This window comes from Tinamus guttatus, unplaced genomic scaffold (assembly GCF_059628265.1).
Source record: "Tinamus guttatus ecotype Peru unplaced genomic scaffold, ASM5962826v1 Tinamus_guttatus_pri_ptg000060l, whole genome shotgun sequence".
Taxonomy (NCBI): Eukaryota; Metazoa; Chordata; class Aves; order Tinamiformes; family Tinamidae; genus Tinamus; species Tinamus guttatus.
The window spans coordinates 5251928-5268421 of record NW_028288594.1 but is presented as its reverse complement, the minus strand read 5'-3'; the positions used below and the strand labels follow the sequence as shown (position 1 = coordinate 5268421).

The 16494-nt window shown below is 56.8% G+C and overlaps 1 protein-coding gene across 1 annotated transcript in view; it reads right to left on the bottom strand.

Annotated features, from left to right (window-relative positions):
* Positions 1–2046: 2046 nt before the first annotated feature.
* TNS1 (tensin 1) overlaps positions 2047–16494 on the bottom strand; it is a 54927-nt gene continuing 40479 nt past the window's right edge. Inside the window, exons 19-30 of the mRNA XM_088519569.1 lie at positions 15632–15724; positions 10761–10935; positions 9403–10268; positions 7803–7889; positions 7264–7395; positions 6677–6769; positions 6003–6080; positions 5559–5630; positions 5294–5462; positions 4912–4980; positions 4403–4435; positions 2047–2731 (exon numbers count right to left, since the gene is read on the bottom strand). Coding sequence (XP_088375695.1) covers positions 2587–2731; positions 4403–4435; positions 4912–4980; positions 5294–5462; positions 5559–5630; positions 6003–6080; positions 6677–6769; positions 7264–7395; positions 7803–7889; positions 9403–10268; positions 10761–10935; positions 15632–15724 — 2012 coding nt within the window. The 3' untranslated portion in view covers positions 2047–2586. The remainder of the gene's footprint in view (positions 2732–4402; positions 4436–4911; positions 4981–5293; positions 5463–5558; positions 5631–6002; positions 6081–6676; positions 6770–7263; positions 7396–7802; positions 7890–9402; positions 10269–10760; positions 10936–15631; positions 15725–16494) is intronic.

Sequence of the window (16494 nt, the reverse complement as noted above, 5' to 3'; positions counted from 1 at the left end):
GTGTTTCTCTAATTGGTTAAAGGCAGGGTGAGGAGATTACGGGTGAGATTTCTCTTTCCATCTTACTTGAATTTCGCAGAAGGAGGGAATCGCTTTTGAAACGCCAAAATTAAAAGATCCTCACGTCCGTGCGGATGGGGAGCAGCGTCCCCGGACCCCCCTCGTCCTGCCGCCGCCTCGCGGCCGGCTCCCCGCTCCACATCCCACGCTTTGTGACACGTCTCCAGCACCAAGAGCCCCCTCCGCGCGCCCACGCCGCCCGCCCGCTCGCCCTCTCGCACACGCACACGCACACGCTCACGGTCACACGCACGCCCGCCCGCCCGCCACGCTCGCGGGTGCCGCAGCTCCCGGCGGGAGCAGCTCGGGGCAGCCCAAAGGGGAAAGGGGGGGACGCGGAGGGCCCCGCGCCCGGGACGGGCCCGCGAGCCGCGGCTCTGCCCCGGCTGCGTTTTCCCTGCTCTCGATTTTCTCCCAACATGCAGGTGCTCCCCCGGGGCAGCGGAAGGAGGGAGGCAGATATCATGGGGGAGATCTGATATGCGGAAAGCAATATGGCAAAAATAAATATTTCTGGAGTGTAAATTTAACCTTTTTTTCCTCCTTAAAATTTCATTAGCTTACAATATTTTATCAGTATAGCTCGTATATATATTATAGCTATTGAGGCTGGGGAGGCCTGAGGGAGGCGAGCTCTCTGGGGCTCTGCGGGGCTGTAGTGCCATTTCAAACATTTGTCCCCAGCCGCCTATCTGGGCCACTTTGCGCTGAAGTTTTCTCCAAAGCAGCTCTCGGCTTTTGCATTTGCCTGGCTCCTGTACCCATGCAGCGTGCCAGGAGGCTGGGATCCAGACAGCATGGCCATATGGCTTGGGGGCTTCCAAGTGGAAGCAGGGGGCTCTGCCCTTGTTTTCAATAACCCAGCCATTCTTTCCAGACTATTCCTCACGCCCCTGGACTTGTGAGCGGGATGCTCTGTGCTCCCTGCGTCCCCACCGCCAGCCAGACCCCACCGGGCACTTCAGCAGGGCTGGGGACCTCCACCTGCTCCCCCACGGCTGGAGCTGGCGCCGTGGCTCTGAGGCCGGGGGCTCTGCTCGTCCTTCGCCCCCTCTTGCCCTGGATGAGCCTCGTAAAGCAAAGGGAAAAGCCGACAGCACCCAAGTCCCTGCAAAACGACAGGACTCTTGGAGGTGCAAGCCTCCAGCATGCCAACTACGAAGGGTGCACTGCCCGAGCAGGCTGGCTCTCAGAGGACCTATTACCTCCCCACCAAGCCAAATCTGCCCAGTGACTGCAGGTTCTTATATTTTTTTCCCTTAATTTTCTTCTTCTTTTTTTTTTTTAACGTGGCCTCCAAAATAAAATGTAAAAAGCGCCTCAGTTACTTGTAGTCATTTGTCTTTCGTGCAACTGAACGTCCATGCAATTTAAAAACTGCTTGCATATCTCCAAAGAGAGAGATAGGGCTAGCCACGGGTCCATTGCCTTGCACAGAAAACCCATCTGTGCTAGCATCCACTATTATTATTATTATTATTATTATTATTACAATATTTTTCTTTCCTTTTCTTTTTGTTAAGAGAACAATGTGACAGGCCGCAGAAGAAAACTGCCAAAGAGGACTAGTGACAGAAGGGAAAAGGGGAAGGCAGGACAGGAGGCAACTCTAAATCAACCCAGGAAGTTCCCAGTGTGCATTTGCCTTCTCCGAGACGCCGGAGAGACGGATCACCTGGACATGATGCCGCGTGCCGCAGGCTCGTGCCTGAGCACCAGCAGGCCTGGGGAGCGGTGTGGAAATGCTGCAGCTCTCCCTCTCTGGGTGGACTCACTCTGCTCACCTGTGACCAGCCCCGGACTCTGGCCGGGCTCTGGGCGAGCAGCCCAAGGCCGAGCTCCCAGGGGTGGGAGGATTCAAGACCTCACGTGTCCCACCAAGTCACCAGGTGCCCTGCAGGTCTGGGGAGAAGTGCAGGGGCCCACAAAGATCCTCTGCTGCAGCCGGGCATGGGAAGGTTTCCAAGATCATCTCCTCCGTTGTCCTGCAGACCTGGCTTACGTGCTGGCAAGGTTTCATTTCCTATGGGTTGTTTCAAACATGCAACAGACCTTTGCAAATGGAGCTGTGGGAACGGAGCTTCTCCGGTGGCTTCTTCATTTTCAGGTGGAACATGTCAGGCATAATCCTGCATTCAGTCCAGAGCGAGCATCACCACTTGGTCCAGCCTCAGGACTGCAATGCCAAAAGCTGGGAACGCACCTCTCGCTGCCGGCTTTGCTTCAGTCACCTTCCCTGTGATGGGACATGCATCCACGTCCTTCCCCCTTTGGCAAGACTCTGCGGCTCTGTTACATAGGTGCGTGGCTTTGATTCCTCTATGTGTGTGTTTGGCTTGTGTCGAGTTCTTAGGGGTTTTGTTGTGATTTTTCTTTTTTTGTTGTTGTTTGCTGTTTTCCTCCAAAATTCCAACCCTTTCCCCCCCCCAATTCACTTCCCTCTCCCACAATGCACTTCCTTGCACTCCTTCTCGGACCGGCTCCAAGTCCTTCTCCAAAATTCAAGAATCACCCGCGAGCACCGGCTCATCTTTTCTGGCCGGAGCCGAGCATGACCCTGGAGACAAAGTTGACGATGGCTGCAGCTGGCTGGTCCGGATCCAGCTCGGCGAAGAGATGGCAAACGTTGTCCGTGGTGCTCCCTTGCTTCCTGGCCACAAAGCCAAAGAGCCTGGATGGAAGAAGGCAAGAGGTTCAGAGAAGTCCTGAAACAACCCGGGGGAGGCGCAGGGACTGCTGAGGGTAACACGGGAACTCTGATCCCTGGTGGGGAGCCCGAGGCTCCCAGGGCAGCTGTGTGCAAGCCCTTCTGCCTCAGAGCTCTGCGCAGAGCCCTTCCTGAGGAGCATCTCACAGGTTGCCCAGCTCTGCTCACACAAGGGCGATACTAGACTCTTCCTGCATGGGCCACTCCACCTTCGCCCTCTCAGCCTCCATCTCACACGACACAGTGCGAGACATCGTTGACAACCAGCCTACATGAACACTGACCTACCTGTCCCTTTGCTGCACTTTCTCTGAGGACCAATACTGCATTTCCCTTCAAACACCTCTCCACCAACCTTCCTGGCTCCTTCATTCTGACCATTCCTATCATCTTCCCCAGGTTGTCCCCAGGAAAGGACCTTCCAAATGGTCCCAGCACTGCCTCCCTCTGGGTGAAGCCACAGATGTGTGACTGGCCAGTCGTTAGGTAGGCACTGAGGAGATCCTCTAACACTGGAAAGGCCATGCAAGGACATGGGGAGAGCAGACCCTTCTGCTGCTGCACACAGAGCTGGGTGAGACCATGCAGTTATTCCTGTCTGTCCTTCCCATAGTGAATAAAATGTTCCTTTTTTAATTAGAACGTGAAAACTCAAGTTATAAATACGGAGGAACAGAATGTGAGACAGGCCCAGGCCATGGCATTTCTAATTGCAGAGGGAAAATATCCCAGCAGCTGGGCATCCTAATAAAAAACCCTTCACTAAGATAATGGCTAAAATTAGTGGGAATTGACCCCTGGAACTGGGCTCAGCCAACAGCTCTGTGCTCCTGCAGTTCAGGAAAAGGAGGAAGAAAAGAAGGGAAGAGCCAGCAGGGTCACCATGGCACTGCATGGATCACATGTGGTTAATGTTACCCTGCCATTCTGCTCCATGAACCAGTCTCCCACTAACAGAACCAGGATGGTTTCCAGCGAGTCCAGTTCAATGTGGTCCATACCTGCTCCAATCAGGAATTTGGGGCCAAAATATGCTTACTGAGTCCCTGGGATCGCAGTCACATGCTTGCATGAAACTTTCCTCCAGCAAGGGGCTGAGCCTGTCCCTTGAGGGACAACCTCTCACAACCCCAGAGTGGGAAAGCCAGTCACCATGTGGAGTCTCTAACACAGTCATTTACTGCCTGCTCACATCCCCACAGACCTCTTCTCACCCATCCCACTGGCCTGTCACACATCCTGGGTGCTTTTCCCTCCCAAGACAAGCTAGCAAAGCCCAGTGAGTGCAAAGAACCTGGTCTCTCTGTTGGCATTTGCTGCCCCAAGCCCAGTGCCCAAGGAAACAGTCCTCCACAGAGGGTAATGGGGACACCAACCCTGGAAGCATCCCTCTGTGCCCTGGGGCAGTGCCTGCCGGAACAGCCCAACATACTTGCGTGCAGGAGACAGGACGTATAGCATCACTGTGACAGGCAGCAATCCAGGGGCCTGCCATGGCTGGAGAGGGGACCTCATGGCCACCCAAGAGTACCCCCTGCATAGAGCATCCCCAGCCAGGGCTGGAGCTAATGCTCAAACACAAGCCAGGGCCACCCCAGTGGAGGCTGGGAGGAACTGAGCTCAGAAAGTACTCACTTGGCTGGGCCGCTGCCATCAGTTTTAGTCCACCTGCAAGGAGAAGAAGAGATGTGAGAAGTCGCATCTCCTGCATCCTGCAGAGCAAGGAGGTAGTTTTCCAGTGCCATCTCCACTGGGGTCATCATGAAGACATGGGGATGGTCTGGACTTTTCACAGGTTTGGTACTTCAGAAAAAGATGGCAGTCCTGGGAGGGTCTGCAAGTAGGCCCATGGTCTGCAGCCATGCCCAGGAGGGGTGCACAGAAGAGCCTGTGCACATTATCTGGATGGCCTCGCTCTCCACAGCATCTCCCTTGCAGCGACCCAGAAGCATCTCCCTTGCAGTGACCAAGAAGTCACTGCAAGAAGCTGGCATTTCCCCAAGGTATCTGGGGGCACCCTCCAACCCTACCCTCCTCCAGGGAAACGGGGACTGAGCAAACAAAGATCCTGCACCAAGCAGCTCAGGAGCCTGGAAGGAGGAGAAGGGCCTGGGCATGAGCTCCTCCTGGGCTAGGGCACTCACTTTCTTTCCTGGGGATCCAGGTCACAGAAGGTGACAGTGTTGAGGGGATAGTGTCGTCGGAAGAACAATCTGAAACACAAGGCAGGGAGCCACAGTCAGCCAGGTTCCTGATTCCACCCCATCACCACAGTCCCAAGCAGGACCAGCCCATCACTGCTGAGCACCCATCTGCATGGGGGCCGTTTCCCTAGGTCTCCTCTGGGATGTGCCAGGAGCCAAGGGCAGAGCTCATCCCTGCCAAATAGCAGCCTAATGCCACCCCAGGGAAGTCCTTTACCAATGGAATCCTTGGGTCACAGCTAGTCAGTTCCCAGCACGGTACCCAAGTCCCACACAAGCTTGGGCCCTGGGGACTCAAGGATGCGGCTCCAGGAGCTCTTACTTCCTCTGGTTGTCTGTTAAGGTGATGCCTTGCGCGGAAACCTTGAAGTGGACGATAGTAGCGGTGGGCGTGGGGTCGGCGACCAGCGTCTCCGAGACGGCCTTTGCTATGGCCTGGGGGCCCGTGAGCGACTCCATCTCCACAGAGTTGATAAAAAGGACGTTGCAGGCTGGAAAGGGAGACAGAGCAGAAACAGGGTGTGTGATCGCTCCCAGCCATGTTCACCCCATGGCAGCGGGGCTCCGGGCAGCCCCTGCCTACTCACCCGCACCCTGTTTGAGGAGGTCCGTGGCGGAGTTGGTGGCTGATGCAGAGTCTTTCTTTTCCTCAGTAGGATCTAGAAGAGAGAAGATGTCACTGCTTCCCTCTGCTTGAAAAGTGACCCCTTTCTTGGCAGCTGGGCTGTGGGGGCAGATGCACTATCCCCCTTCCAATCACTGGTTATCTCAGGATGGATGCTGCCTCCCAACATGCCATCCCGAGGGAAGAGCCCAGCCTGGATCTGGGCTGCCTGAGCACAAGGGTGGAAGGGGAACAGTGGAGAAGCACAGTCCTCAACATGGAGAGCAGAGGGATGTGTCCCAGGACTGGCTCTGCTGGGGAAATACAGCCCGGAACGTCGCTCTGGCTGGCAGGGGAACCAAGATCTCATCCCAAGCTGCAGAGGGGCAATGCTGCTGCTTGGCTCCCTTCTGAGCATGACTCTCACCTCGGTCAGGAATGACCAGCTTGCAGGGCAGGGCCAAGGGCATGATGGAGTGCTGGTACACCAGAGCCGAGAGGCACCCTGCAGAGAGACAGGACACAATCATCATGCAGCTGGGGACACCGATTATCCTGCCTCGGAGCACATTAGCCACACGATAACTGGAACAAGGGAAGTCTCCAAGCTCCCCTCTGCCCAACAGCATCATTTCTCTTTCTCTTGCTGTGCACTTCCAAAGCTGAGGATCTGTGATACACTTTGACAAGGTCTGTGCAACGCTGTGCTCTGACTTGCACACAACTGCATGTGTGTGCATGTGCAGGAGACCAAGCAGCATGTGCACTTTACGTTCAGATGTGCGCACACGCACACATGTATAGACATGCATTTTGGTGCATTTGTGTGCATTTATTCATGCCATATTCATGTAGATAGAGGGCTCTTCAGTGAAATTTAGGCATGCGTAAAGGTAAGTACATCTATGTACACATGAAGTGTGCACATATGTGCATACATGACACCAGAGGCTTCTTAAGGCCCTGCAGGATTCAGTTATGCAAGAACAAGTGGCAGAGGCAGGGGCCCTCCCAGACACCTGGTTGCTCTGCTTTGATAGAGTCCAGCAAAGCAAAGATGTTCCCAGCCCTGCAGATAGGGAGGCACAGGGGAACACTCACCAAAATTGGGCTCATTGGGGCATCCTTTTAGTTTCACGCCCCGCGGGCTGGTCTCGATGAGGAAGTGTCTCACCAGTTCATTGGTGATGTCTCCTGGGAAGAGATGGGAGGTTTTCACACCGCAGCCACCCTCCTCCTCCCTGTCAGCTGCACGTAATCCTTCATCTATGGGAGCAGCCCCCACCTGGACTCTGTCACTCGCCTCCCCAGGATCCCATGGGAATCCAGCACTCCGTCCCTGTCCAGCTCAAGGGAGGGGGCCCTGCCTTTCTGCACGCCTGCCTTGTATCAGCTCCTTTGCAAGGGGCTGACCTCGAGTCAGGCTCCCCTGTTGCTGGGCTGGGGGGCTGTGCCCACTCCTCCATGCCAAGGACCAGTTGCTAATGCCCCCCAAACCCTCCCAGCTCAGGGCGGACAGTGTCCAGCGTTTCCCCATGCCACCGGAGGGATGGATGAAGGAAGAGATGGGAGGGAAGGAGGGGTGCTGCCGCCTCAGCACATACCCAAGGGCACACCATGCTCAGCAGCCCCGGCTGCCCGCACAGTGGAAGGCATCTCCGCGTGGGAAGCAGCAGGGCACACAATACCTTTCTTGTTCTGCTGCATGACCGTGGGAGGTGGGGACGCAACCTTCATGGCGAGGCCGTAGGCTCCCCGGAAGGAGTGGCTGTCGCGGATGATGAAAGCCCCTGGCTCTCTGTCCTTCAGCAACGTGATGGCTGCGGAGAGAGGGAGGCAGCTCTGAGACCCGTCTCAGCAGTGTCCGTGCAAGACGCGGCTGCTCCGCACGCCGAGCTGCACAGCTCCGCTGCGCGCTGGGAGAGGCTGTGCTCAAAGGGAGGCTTGGGGAGTGCAATGCCTGCAGCTGACTCGGGCCTCAAATCCACTCTCCCACAGCTCCAGCACCCCCACCCAACTTCACTCCCTACCCAGCCCCAGGATTTTCCCTCAAATAAATTCTTTCTAGTTCTCATAATCCTGCAGCTCTCTCCAACTCCAGCCTCCAATACAGTGGTACATCCTGACTTTCAAACATGGCTCACTTGGCTGAAACTTTCACCTCAAGCCATTTACCCAGGAGTATTACCCAGGAGTATCCAAGCCATCTCCAGGAGCATTCACTCACCCTGTTCCCTGGAAATGTCCGGTTTGTACCAGTACTTGGAAGTGTCTTGGACAAACTTGACATTGGCACGAGTCTCAGGGCTGATGTCTGCAGGAAGGAAAGGTGAAAAGGAAAAAAAGTCAAGAGAGACTCTAAATAAAACCCTGTTTTTGTTTTCAACAGTTGCTGCCTGCAGTGAAGCATTGCCAGCTGATCTTCAAGAGCATTAATATCTTCACCCCATTTTAGCCCAAGTATATTGCCTTAACCTCTGGTCGTGGCAGGCTCCATCCAAACACAGGCAGGATGATCTGCACCTGGAGCTGATGGGGCTGCACCTAAAGTTAAACCCAGGCACAAGCCTTGAAAAGCTATGCAGGGAAGAGCTTATCCTGCATGTATGCTGAGAAAAAGAAGCCATTCATTATTTAAAAGTTGGCCAGACAGGTGAACAAAAGCTGTCTGAGGAAAAGAATGGAATGTTCAGAGCGTGGGGAGGAGATCCCCTAACCTTGGAGGATCTTCACCGCTCTCCAGAGCTGTATTGTTCATAAATATAAATCCCTTGCCTTATCTTAGCTCCATGCAGAGGACCCGACAGGCAGATGCTCCTCAGGAAAGGCAGCTGTTCCCCAGCCCCAGAGCAGCCCGACCTTGCCAGGCTCTGTCTGTGGCACAGCCCCAATGGGACCCAGCGCTCCTGTTATGAAACCTGTGCTTTGCTCACTCCACGTTTCTAACCACCTGCTTTTCACAAACAGACAAGTAAACAACCTGCCAGGCCGGGTCAGGTAACGCCTCAGGCATTATCAGCCCTCTGCAATCTAGTTGCCTGTGGAGAGCTCGCTCTGGTCTCCAGCCCCCTCCCTAATTGCTACGGTTTCACACTTGCTCTTCACAGCTCAGACACATCCCTCCTCCCTGCGGGCCCGGAGGTTGGCAGCCCACAGCAAACGAGAGCGATGCGGCCAGGGCGCCCACAAAGGGCTGCGAAACCAACCCGGCCGCTGGAGCCGCTGCTCCGCCGGCGCTTTATTCCTCTTGTCCTATCAGCCCGATCTTGGCGTCATGGAGGTGTCTCCTAACAGGAGCAGGGGGACGGTTCCAGGCACGCTGGCACCCTGGGCATGGCTTTGCAAAATAAGGAGGCCACCGGATGTGCTGCAGCAGGGTCCCTCCGGGGCAAAACTAGCAGGGAAAGGGGCTCTGGGGTCAGCGAGTCCCCACGGGAGAGAAAGGTCACGCGGATGTGAGCGGCCTCCCGGGACTTTGATGTCCCCGTACACAAACTCCCGCACTGTTTATGCCAGCATGACAGCAAGTTTGCTTCTGATGCTAAGTCAGTATTTTCCTGTTTGGATTCGCTGCTTTTAAAAGCAGAAAAGCAGGAAGCGGCCCATGCCCCAGAAGTGCCATGGGTTTCTACACCGACAGGAGGAACAAATCAAGTCACAACCTGACCTCCTCTCTGCTCACCAGTGCAGAAGAGGAAAGAGCAAGGGGTAAAGACAGGACAGGGAAGGGAGACTTGAGACATCCCGTCCAGGAGAAGCCAAAGCTTCTCCTATGCCTTTTTCTACGTTCTTGTCACCGTGGAAGGGGGCCCCTGGGCATCCCTTACCTGGCATGGAAAACTTGGAGAAGTCCGGCAGGGTGTGGGAGAAAGTCACGGCGCTGCTGCCGCTGGGGCTGGACATGCCGCTGGAGAGGGGCGAGGACATCTTGCCGTTGACGGTGGCGTAGTTGGGCAGGCTGCTGGAGCGGTCCCCGGCCGACATCCTCCTCTTCTCGGGCAGCGCGGGCTGCGGCGTGGGGCTGCCCTGCCGGTAGGCGGCCGAGTCGGGCGAGGAGGAGTGGGGCGTGCTGGTGCCGGGGTAGTAGGCCGGCGAGACGGGGAAGGACGGCGTGGAGGGAGGCTGGTAGCCCGAGGAGCTCTGCCGAGACAGCGCGGGGCGCCTCTCCTCCGGGGCGGCGTAGCCGTACGCCGGGCTGCCGGGGGGGCCGCCCGCCACGGCCTGGTGCCTGGCCAGGCCGGGGCTCCCCGGCGCCGCGGCCAGGTTGCCGTGGGCTGCCACAACGTGCCGGCCCAGGCCAGGGCTGCCGGGAGCGCCCGTCACGCCGGGGTTGACCGCTCTGCGCCCGAAGCCCGGGCTGGGCGGCGTGTTGGTAGCCACTGTCCGGTGCAGCGTGCGGGGGCTCCCCGGCAGCGTGTGGACCCCCACCACGCTGACCTGCGGCTGCGGCCGGGCTTGGGGCTCCGGCGTGAGGCCGCCACGGCTGTCGGGGTAGTCGGGGCTGCCATACGCTGTGCCCGGGGCCCCTCCTTGGACCGCAATGAAGGAGGATGGAGACGAGTTTTGGTAGCTGCTGTGAGCAGAGGGCACTTGGGAGGCAACAGGCGACCGGTAAGTAGATTCGGCTGAAGCGTGGGGAGGCGTAACCGTGCCGTGGGGGCTGCCCTCCGACGGGTAGCTGCGGATGGAGGCTCTGAGGAGACATGGGCAGGGGAGAGGGATGTAGCTGCTGGAACTTGTGGCTGCTCACTGGCCACGTCTCCAAGCAGCGCACAGGGAAACTGAGGCAGGGAGTCAGCAAGCCACTGGGTTGCACAGTGGCAGCAAGCAGGACAGCAGTCCAAGACCTGCCAGCCACACAAAAGCAACAGGAGGCAGCTTCAGGTCCTCCCACACACACCAGTTTCCACCCAAAATATGTCACTTGCTGGAAGGCTCCACAGCACAACAAGGGATGGACGTTCTGCCCAGCCGCAGCAGTGTTAACACAGACCCAATTCCTCCTCCTGCCCCAGGGACTATGTTCCCAGCGAGATGCTGCCCAGGGCCCAGTGACCACCAGTGACCCAGCTCTGTGCCCTTGGGGAGTGTCATGTCACAACCACCTCTGAAGGTGACAGAGGGGGCCCCCAGTTTTGCCAGATGGTAAAGAAGGACGCAGAGCCGCAAGGAGATGCCCTCTTACCCGTCCACGCTGTGAATGGGGCTGCTGGTGGAGATGGGACTGGGGGTGGTGAAGGAGTTGGGGAAGGCACCATTCCTGGTGGGTGCCTCGGTGGTCTCTGGCTGGACGGTCGGCAGACTCCCTCCCCTGCCTGTCGTGGCTGTCCGTGCCACTGACTCAACGTAGCTCCTGGGCTCTGCAGCAGAAGGGAAAGGGAAACACATGAGCCCACGGCTGGCGCTGGGGTCGAGAGTGCGGGAATGGTGCCATGCTCGCCCCAGTCACTCCATTTCAAGCAGTGAAGGTGCTTGATCTGGGCTCCTCCAGCTGCATGTTTCTCCCCATGCCTCTGCACCACCATTTCAAACAGCCTAAAACAAATCCGACTATCTCCTTCCCCCATCCCCAAAGAGTTGTGTAAAAACAGACAGGATGGGCCTTGTACAGGCTTTAAGGCTACTCCAATAGCTCCTGAAGGCCCAGCAAGCACATGGGGAGCCAGGACCGTGCCCACCCCTCCCCAGAGCAAGCAGGGCCATGGTCCCCTCCTGCAGTGTGACTTGGCTTCACTGCAGGCTCCGACTCCACTGCCCCTCCGCCCTGCTCTGAATCAGTGTCCCTCTCCCGCCAGGATGCCAAGCAGCACACGTTGTGCTCCACACTCATCCTACTCCATAAAAATAGAACGGGTGGCCCGGCCCAGCCCGCACTGACTCACAGCAGGACTGACAGTAGCGCCCCGTAGCCTCTGCCCCGTGCCACCTCTGGGGCAAAGACCAGGGCAGCATCCCAGCTATTTCGCCTGAAGCATTCAATGCTTCCTCCCCATTCCTGCAGGCATACTCAGAAAAAGTAATTTTCCTCTGGAGCCTGGAGACTGTCCCCACCCCCAGTCTACCCCCACTGGACACACAGCACCCAGGGGACCCTGTTCCTCTTCAGGACTAGGGCTGGCAGCACCAGGCACAAGACGAGCGGGTCCAATGACATTTGTCTCCTGCTACTTCCCATACCCTCTTCCCCGCTCGACCACATCGCTGGACTGCCTAAAATGCTTTGGGCTGAGCATCCTCACAGGTCCCCTGCTCCGCCAGCTCTTTGCACAGCCAGCTCCAGGCTGGCCATGCCCTGGGCGGCTCTGCAGTAGTAATTAGCGCTACATACGTTATTATTATCATTACTCATAACAACCAGGCTCTGGCTAACCCTGCGGGCGAGACGGCCTGCTTCCAGCCAGCAGCACCAATGCACAGGGCTGTGTTCAGAGCTGAACCCAGGGGTGTTGCAAGGAAAATGACTGTCACAGCCCTCTCTCCTTCCCTCCCCACACTGCTCCGTGAGCAGAGAATCAAAGCAAGTGCCCCATCCACAGACGGGGAGGATGAGTCACTCTCCTGGGGCTGAGCTCTCTGCCCAGCCCCGTTCAGCCATCCCAGGAAAGATCTGAACAGAAAACCCAATGACGACAGCGTGGGCTGGATATCAATGGATGAGGCAGGACACAAGGCTTGGAGTGACAGGGACAGGGCACTTGGCATCCAGAGGGACGTTCGAGGCAGCTGCAAGAAACTCAGCACTGCTTAGGTAATTAAATTAATTTCCCAGCTACACACATCACCCCCCTTGTCCCCACCCCAGCCTAAAATTAGCCAGACAGTACAAATGAGTCAGTCTGCAAGAGGTTAAGATGAAATGGCTGTGAATACCAGCCCCTCCTGCTAATGCAGGGAGACTGTGTTGAGGCAGAAGCCAGGGGCTTAGCAAGAAGGGCAAAGGGAAGGGAAAGCCCATGCGTGGATGTGCAGGAGCAAGTGCAGGTGGGTGGGCGAGAATAAATATGTGACAGTAAGGGAGGGTGCACAACTGTGGGCACACGTCTCTGGGGGCTGGTTCACTACATGAAAGAAAAAAACAACTGGGAAGTTTGAGGCAGGATTTTTTTAGAATGAAAAATCCAATCTCGCTTTCTTGTGTTTTCTTGGAAGAGGCTCTGGAGACAGGAAGATGGTGAGAGAATAGAGAGGCCGTGAGTCATCCAAGGGTGGGCAGTTATTTGGGAATCCCTTCCAGAGAGGAGCTCCCTGTGTGCCAGACCCTCCCCGAGTCCGAGGGGGGCTGCGCTCCTGGCAGAAACAGCCCATGCCACAACTGGGACAGGCTCTTCAAAGGCTCCTTGGAGGCGGCAGCCAGGCTCTAAACTCATGCGCTGCCAGGGCAATCTGAAAAGCAGCCACCACCTCCTTTATGCCACGACAACGTCCCTGCTCAGGGCTGCGCACCGAGCCCCACTAAAGCCACTGCATTATCTCAAAGGCTGAGAGAAGGAAAGCGGTTTTGCAAGAGGTTGCTGGTGGCTATTTTATCCCCACCAGCACTGGGTTGCCCAAAGCCCTCACCCGGGCTAAGCATCACACAAGCAGCAGGAGAAACATGACACCAAAGAAGCTCCTTTCTGTCTGACTCCTGAGAGCTTTGGTGGGAAGGAGAGGAGATATTTGGGTCTTTGGAGGGCAAAAAGGTGAAGTTTCTGGGAAACGTCTAGAAGGAAAATCTGAGGGGAAAGTCTATTTTTATCTCTACTTTTCTTCCTTTAAGGCCTCCAAGAAGCCATCTGAAAAATCTGGAAATTCTGGAAATGGAAGAACTTTTGTGTAATTTTTTTTAAGCAAACTCTTTCTCTGGCACCTTCAAAATGTTCATGTTTGGGCTAATATTTGTATTTCAAGGAATTTCTGTGGAGAAACACTAACTGTTCCCACGGGGCACGGAAAAACGTAGCAAACATACCGAAAAGAGACATCACCAAAAAGGATTCTGAACAAATAGTTTCCCATCCTGGCCCCGAAGGCCTGAACTTTCATTAAACAAGAACACAAAACCACCCAACAACGATTAGATAGAAGCCGGCACATTGGGTAATTGCAGGCGCTCCCAAAGCCTGTGCTGCCCGGGGCCACGCGCCGTCCCAGCGCCACGCAACACCTCCGAGCGGCAGAGCCAGCCCTGAGCCCACGCGGGAGCCCTGCAAATCCCCCTGCATGACGGAGCCGCGGGCAGGGAGGACACCGAGGACGTCGCAGCTCAGCCCGTGCCACAGCGTCCTGTCGGAACCGTAGCCTGGGGACGGGACAGGAGGCCGCTGTGGGAATTTGGGCCACCTCTCCCCACGGCTGCGCCAGCCGGCGGCGGATGCGCGGCGGCTCTCCGGGCTTCGCCGCTGCCCAACAGGACGGGCAGGCGCCCAGCTGAGGCAGCGGCATGTTTGCGGCCTTTGCGCCTTGTGACCTTTTGTGCTGCTCTTTGGTTTATTTTCGCTCTCCTCCAAATGGCAGGAGCACGGCCAGAGGGGGAGGGAAGGATCCTGGAAACGGGGCTGTTGCTCGCAGCTCCCGGGCACGCTGATTTGGTGGTGGCTGAGGCGTGCCAGCTTTCGCAGTGTGTCTCCAGCGAGGACATCACGCGCCACATTCGCAGACAAAGAGCTTTCAGCCTCCTTGGACCATTGCCACCCTATGCGATGGACCTCTGCGTGCTTCCTGGGACAAGGTGGCTACAGAGCGAGGTGCGCAGCCAGGAGAGACTGCAGCGACCACACAGCTCCTTGTCAAGCACCTTGTAGCGGATTGACCCCACAGAGAGGAACTCCAAACACCAGGAGCTGGAAACGCATCGGCCCCTCTTTACCCCACACATCAGAGACATCAGAGAATCCAACCACATCACAAGACACGTTTCCCTTCCCAAAAGGGCATGGGATCATCAAGACTCAGGCTCCTAAATCACTTCTAAATAGTGACTTAGAGGCCCCTCCAGTGAAGGGAAACCTGCTATCTTAGACAGGTTTAGCCTTCTCTGAGTGATGGGCCCAGAGAGTCGGAAGGAGTGGGGAAAAAAGATACAGAGAAAGAAAAGCCTTTCTTACCTTCAACAGAGTCAACTCCCGCCTCCCCTTCTAGCTCTGAAAGATGGAGGAGCAGGGGAGTGATGGGATGTGGGGAGAAATGGAAGAAGGGAGGTGTGAGACAGAGAGAGAGAGAAATCAGAGTTTAGAGGCTTTTCCTTGCTTTGATGAGGGCGCATGGAGAGCAAAGGAAGGGACCTGCACCTTCCTCACCCTGCACCCAACCCATCCCCTGCACCGCAGACACAGCTCTTTGGGGTGACTGCAACCAGCTTGACATCCTGGGGGTGGTTTCCAGACCTGAGAGAGCTGCTTTGGGGTGGGGAAGCGGGAGAAGACTGGTGGAAAGAGACTACGAAGGGCAGCTCTGAAAAAAAAAATCAGCAAGCACCAGGGGAGCAACATCTAAGCTGTTTCCCCCAGGGCGCAGCAGGGTCTCAGCTCTGAGATGCCCCAGCACGGGCTGGGGGCTGGCGAGCCGCAAGGTGTCTGCCTTAGCCCACAGCTCTGGGACGCATCCCCAGCACAGCTGAGTGAGCCCAGCATGGGGCAGCTGTAGTCCTTGCACTCAGGAACCTGTTTTGGGGATGGAGAGGGCTCTGGATACTGTCCTGGCTGACAGGCTCCGCTCCTGAAAGGGCAAACTCTCCAGCTGCACTGGAAGGAGGGGGAATGAAGGGAGCTCTGCGGAGGAGACAGGACGCAGCCTTCTTCAGCCTCTGCCAGCAAAGACTTCCAGTAATGGGGAATTCATCAACGCAACCACTCATCCTCTGCCATATGGCCCTGCTGGGATGAGCACCCCACGGCAGCACTGAGCTCCCACATCGGCAAATGGTCCCAGATGACTCAGGGGAAGCTGCAAACCCTCTAGGGCTGCCAGGCCCAAGGCGGGAGGCAGAAGTGCCCTCTCCAGCCAAGGGAACTACCAGGCATATCCCCATGGACATCCCCCATGGAGAACCATCTCCAGCCCCGGCCCCGCGCTCACCTCCCACCGGGTGCAGCAGGATCTCAGCTGGGTTGTGGGGTTTCAGCCCCAGCGCTGACAGCGGCGTCTTGGCCAGGCCAGGCGGAGAACGCACTGATGGCACAGGAAGGAAAAACAGCAGCGTTAACAGAGGGAGGGCAGATAAGGCTTCAGAAAGGCCCATGGTGTCACTGCTTGGGGGTTTGCCGCCCCCACAACCTTTTCACCCCACTGGCTGCAAAGAGGCACTCAAGGAGAAGACTCAGGGCAGGGAGCCAGTCCCCATCAGAGGTGTCACCCTGGGGCACAGCACCAGCACCAGTGTTTGAGGACGTTCCCAGGGCAGGAGGTGCCCAGAAAGCAGCAGCCTCTTCCAGGAATGGGAGGCCGGAGGGGAGGGTCAGTTCCTGCTGAGGCAGCCCAGACCCCTTCTTCCAGCAGTGTTCCTATACGGAAAGGGCCCTACCACAGGTGCAAGCCTCTGCTGTCACCCCTATGAGGGCAACCACCTCCCCCCATCAGCTCTTCCATTCTGATCCCCATCTGGCTGTGCTGAGGCCGGGCTGGCCCAGAACAGCTCATTACACCCCACAAAACAGGCAGCAGAACTGCTAAAAAATCCCACATCCTTCAGAACAGCTCAAGAGGCAGGTGAGGATGGTCGTATATGGCATGTTCTGAGAGCTGGAAATGCAGATGTGGTCTGTGGTGTGTATCCATACACACATATACGACAGAGCTGTATATGCACGTATGGGTATGGATATGGATGCACCGGCAGTACTGGGGTTTCCTGGTGCAGTGGGAGCGGTGGATGAGCCAGAGGAACAGTCGCTCTCTCCGAGCTGACCGCGCATCCTGTCCCACCCCACCCCACAGGGTTG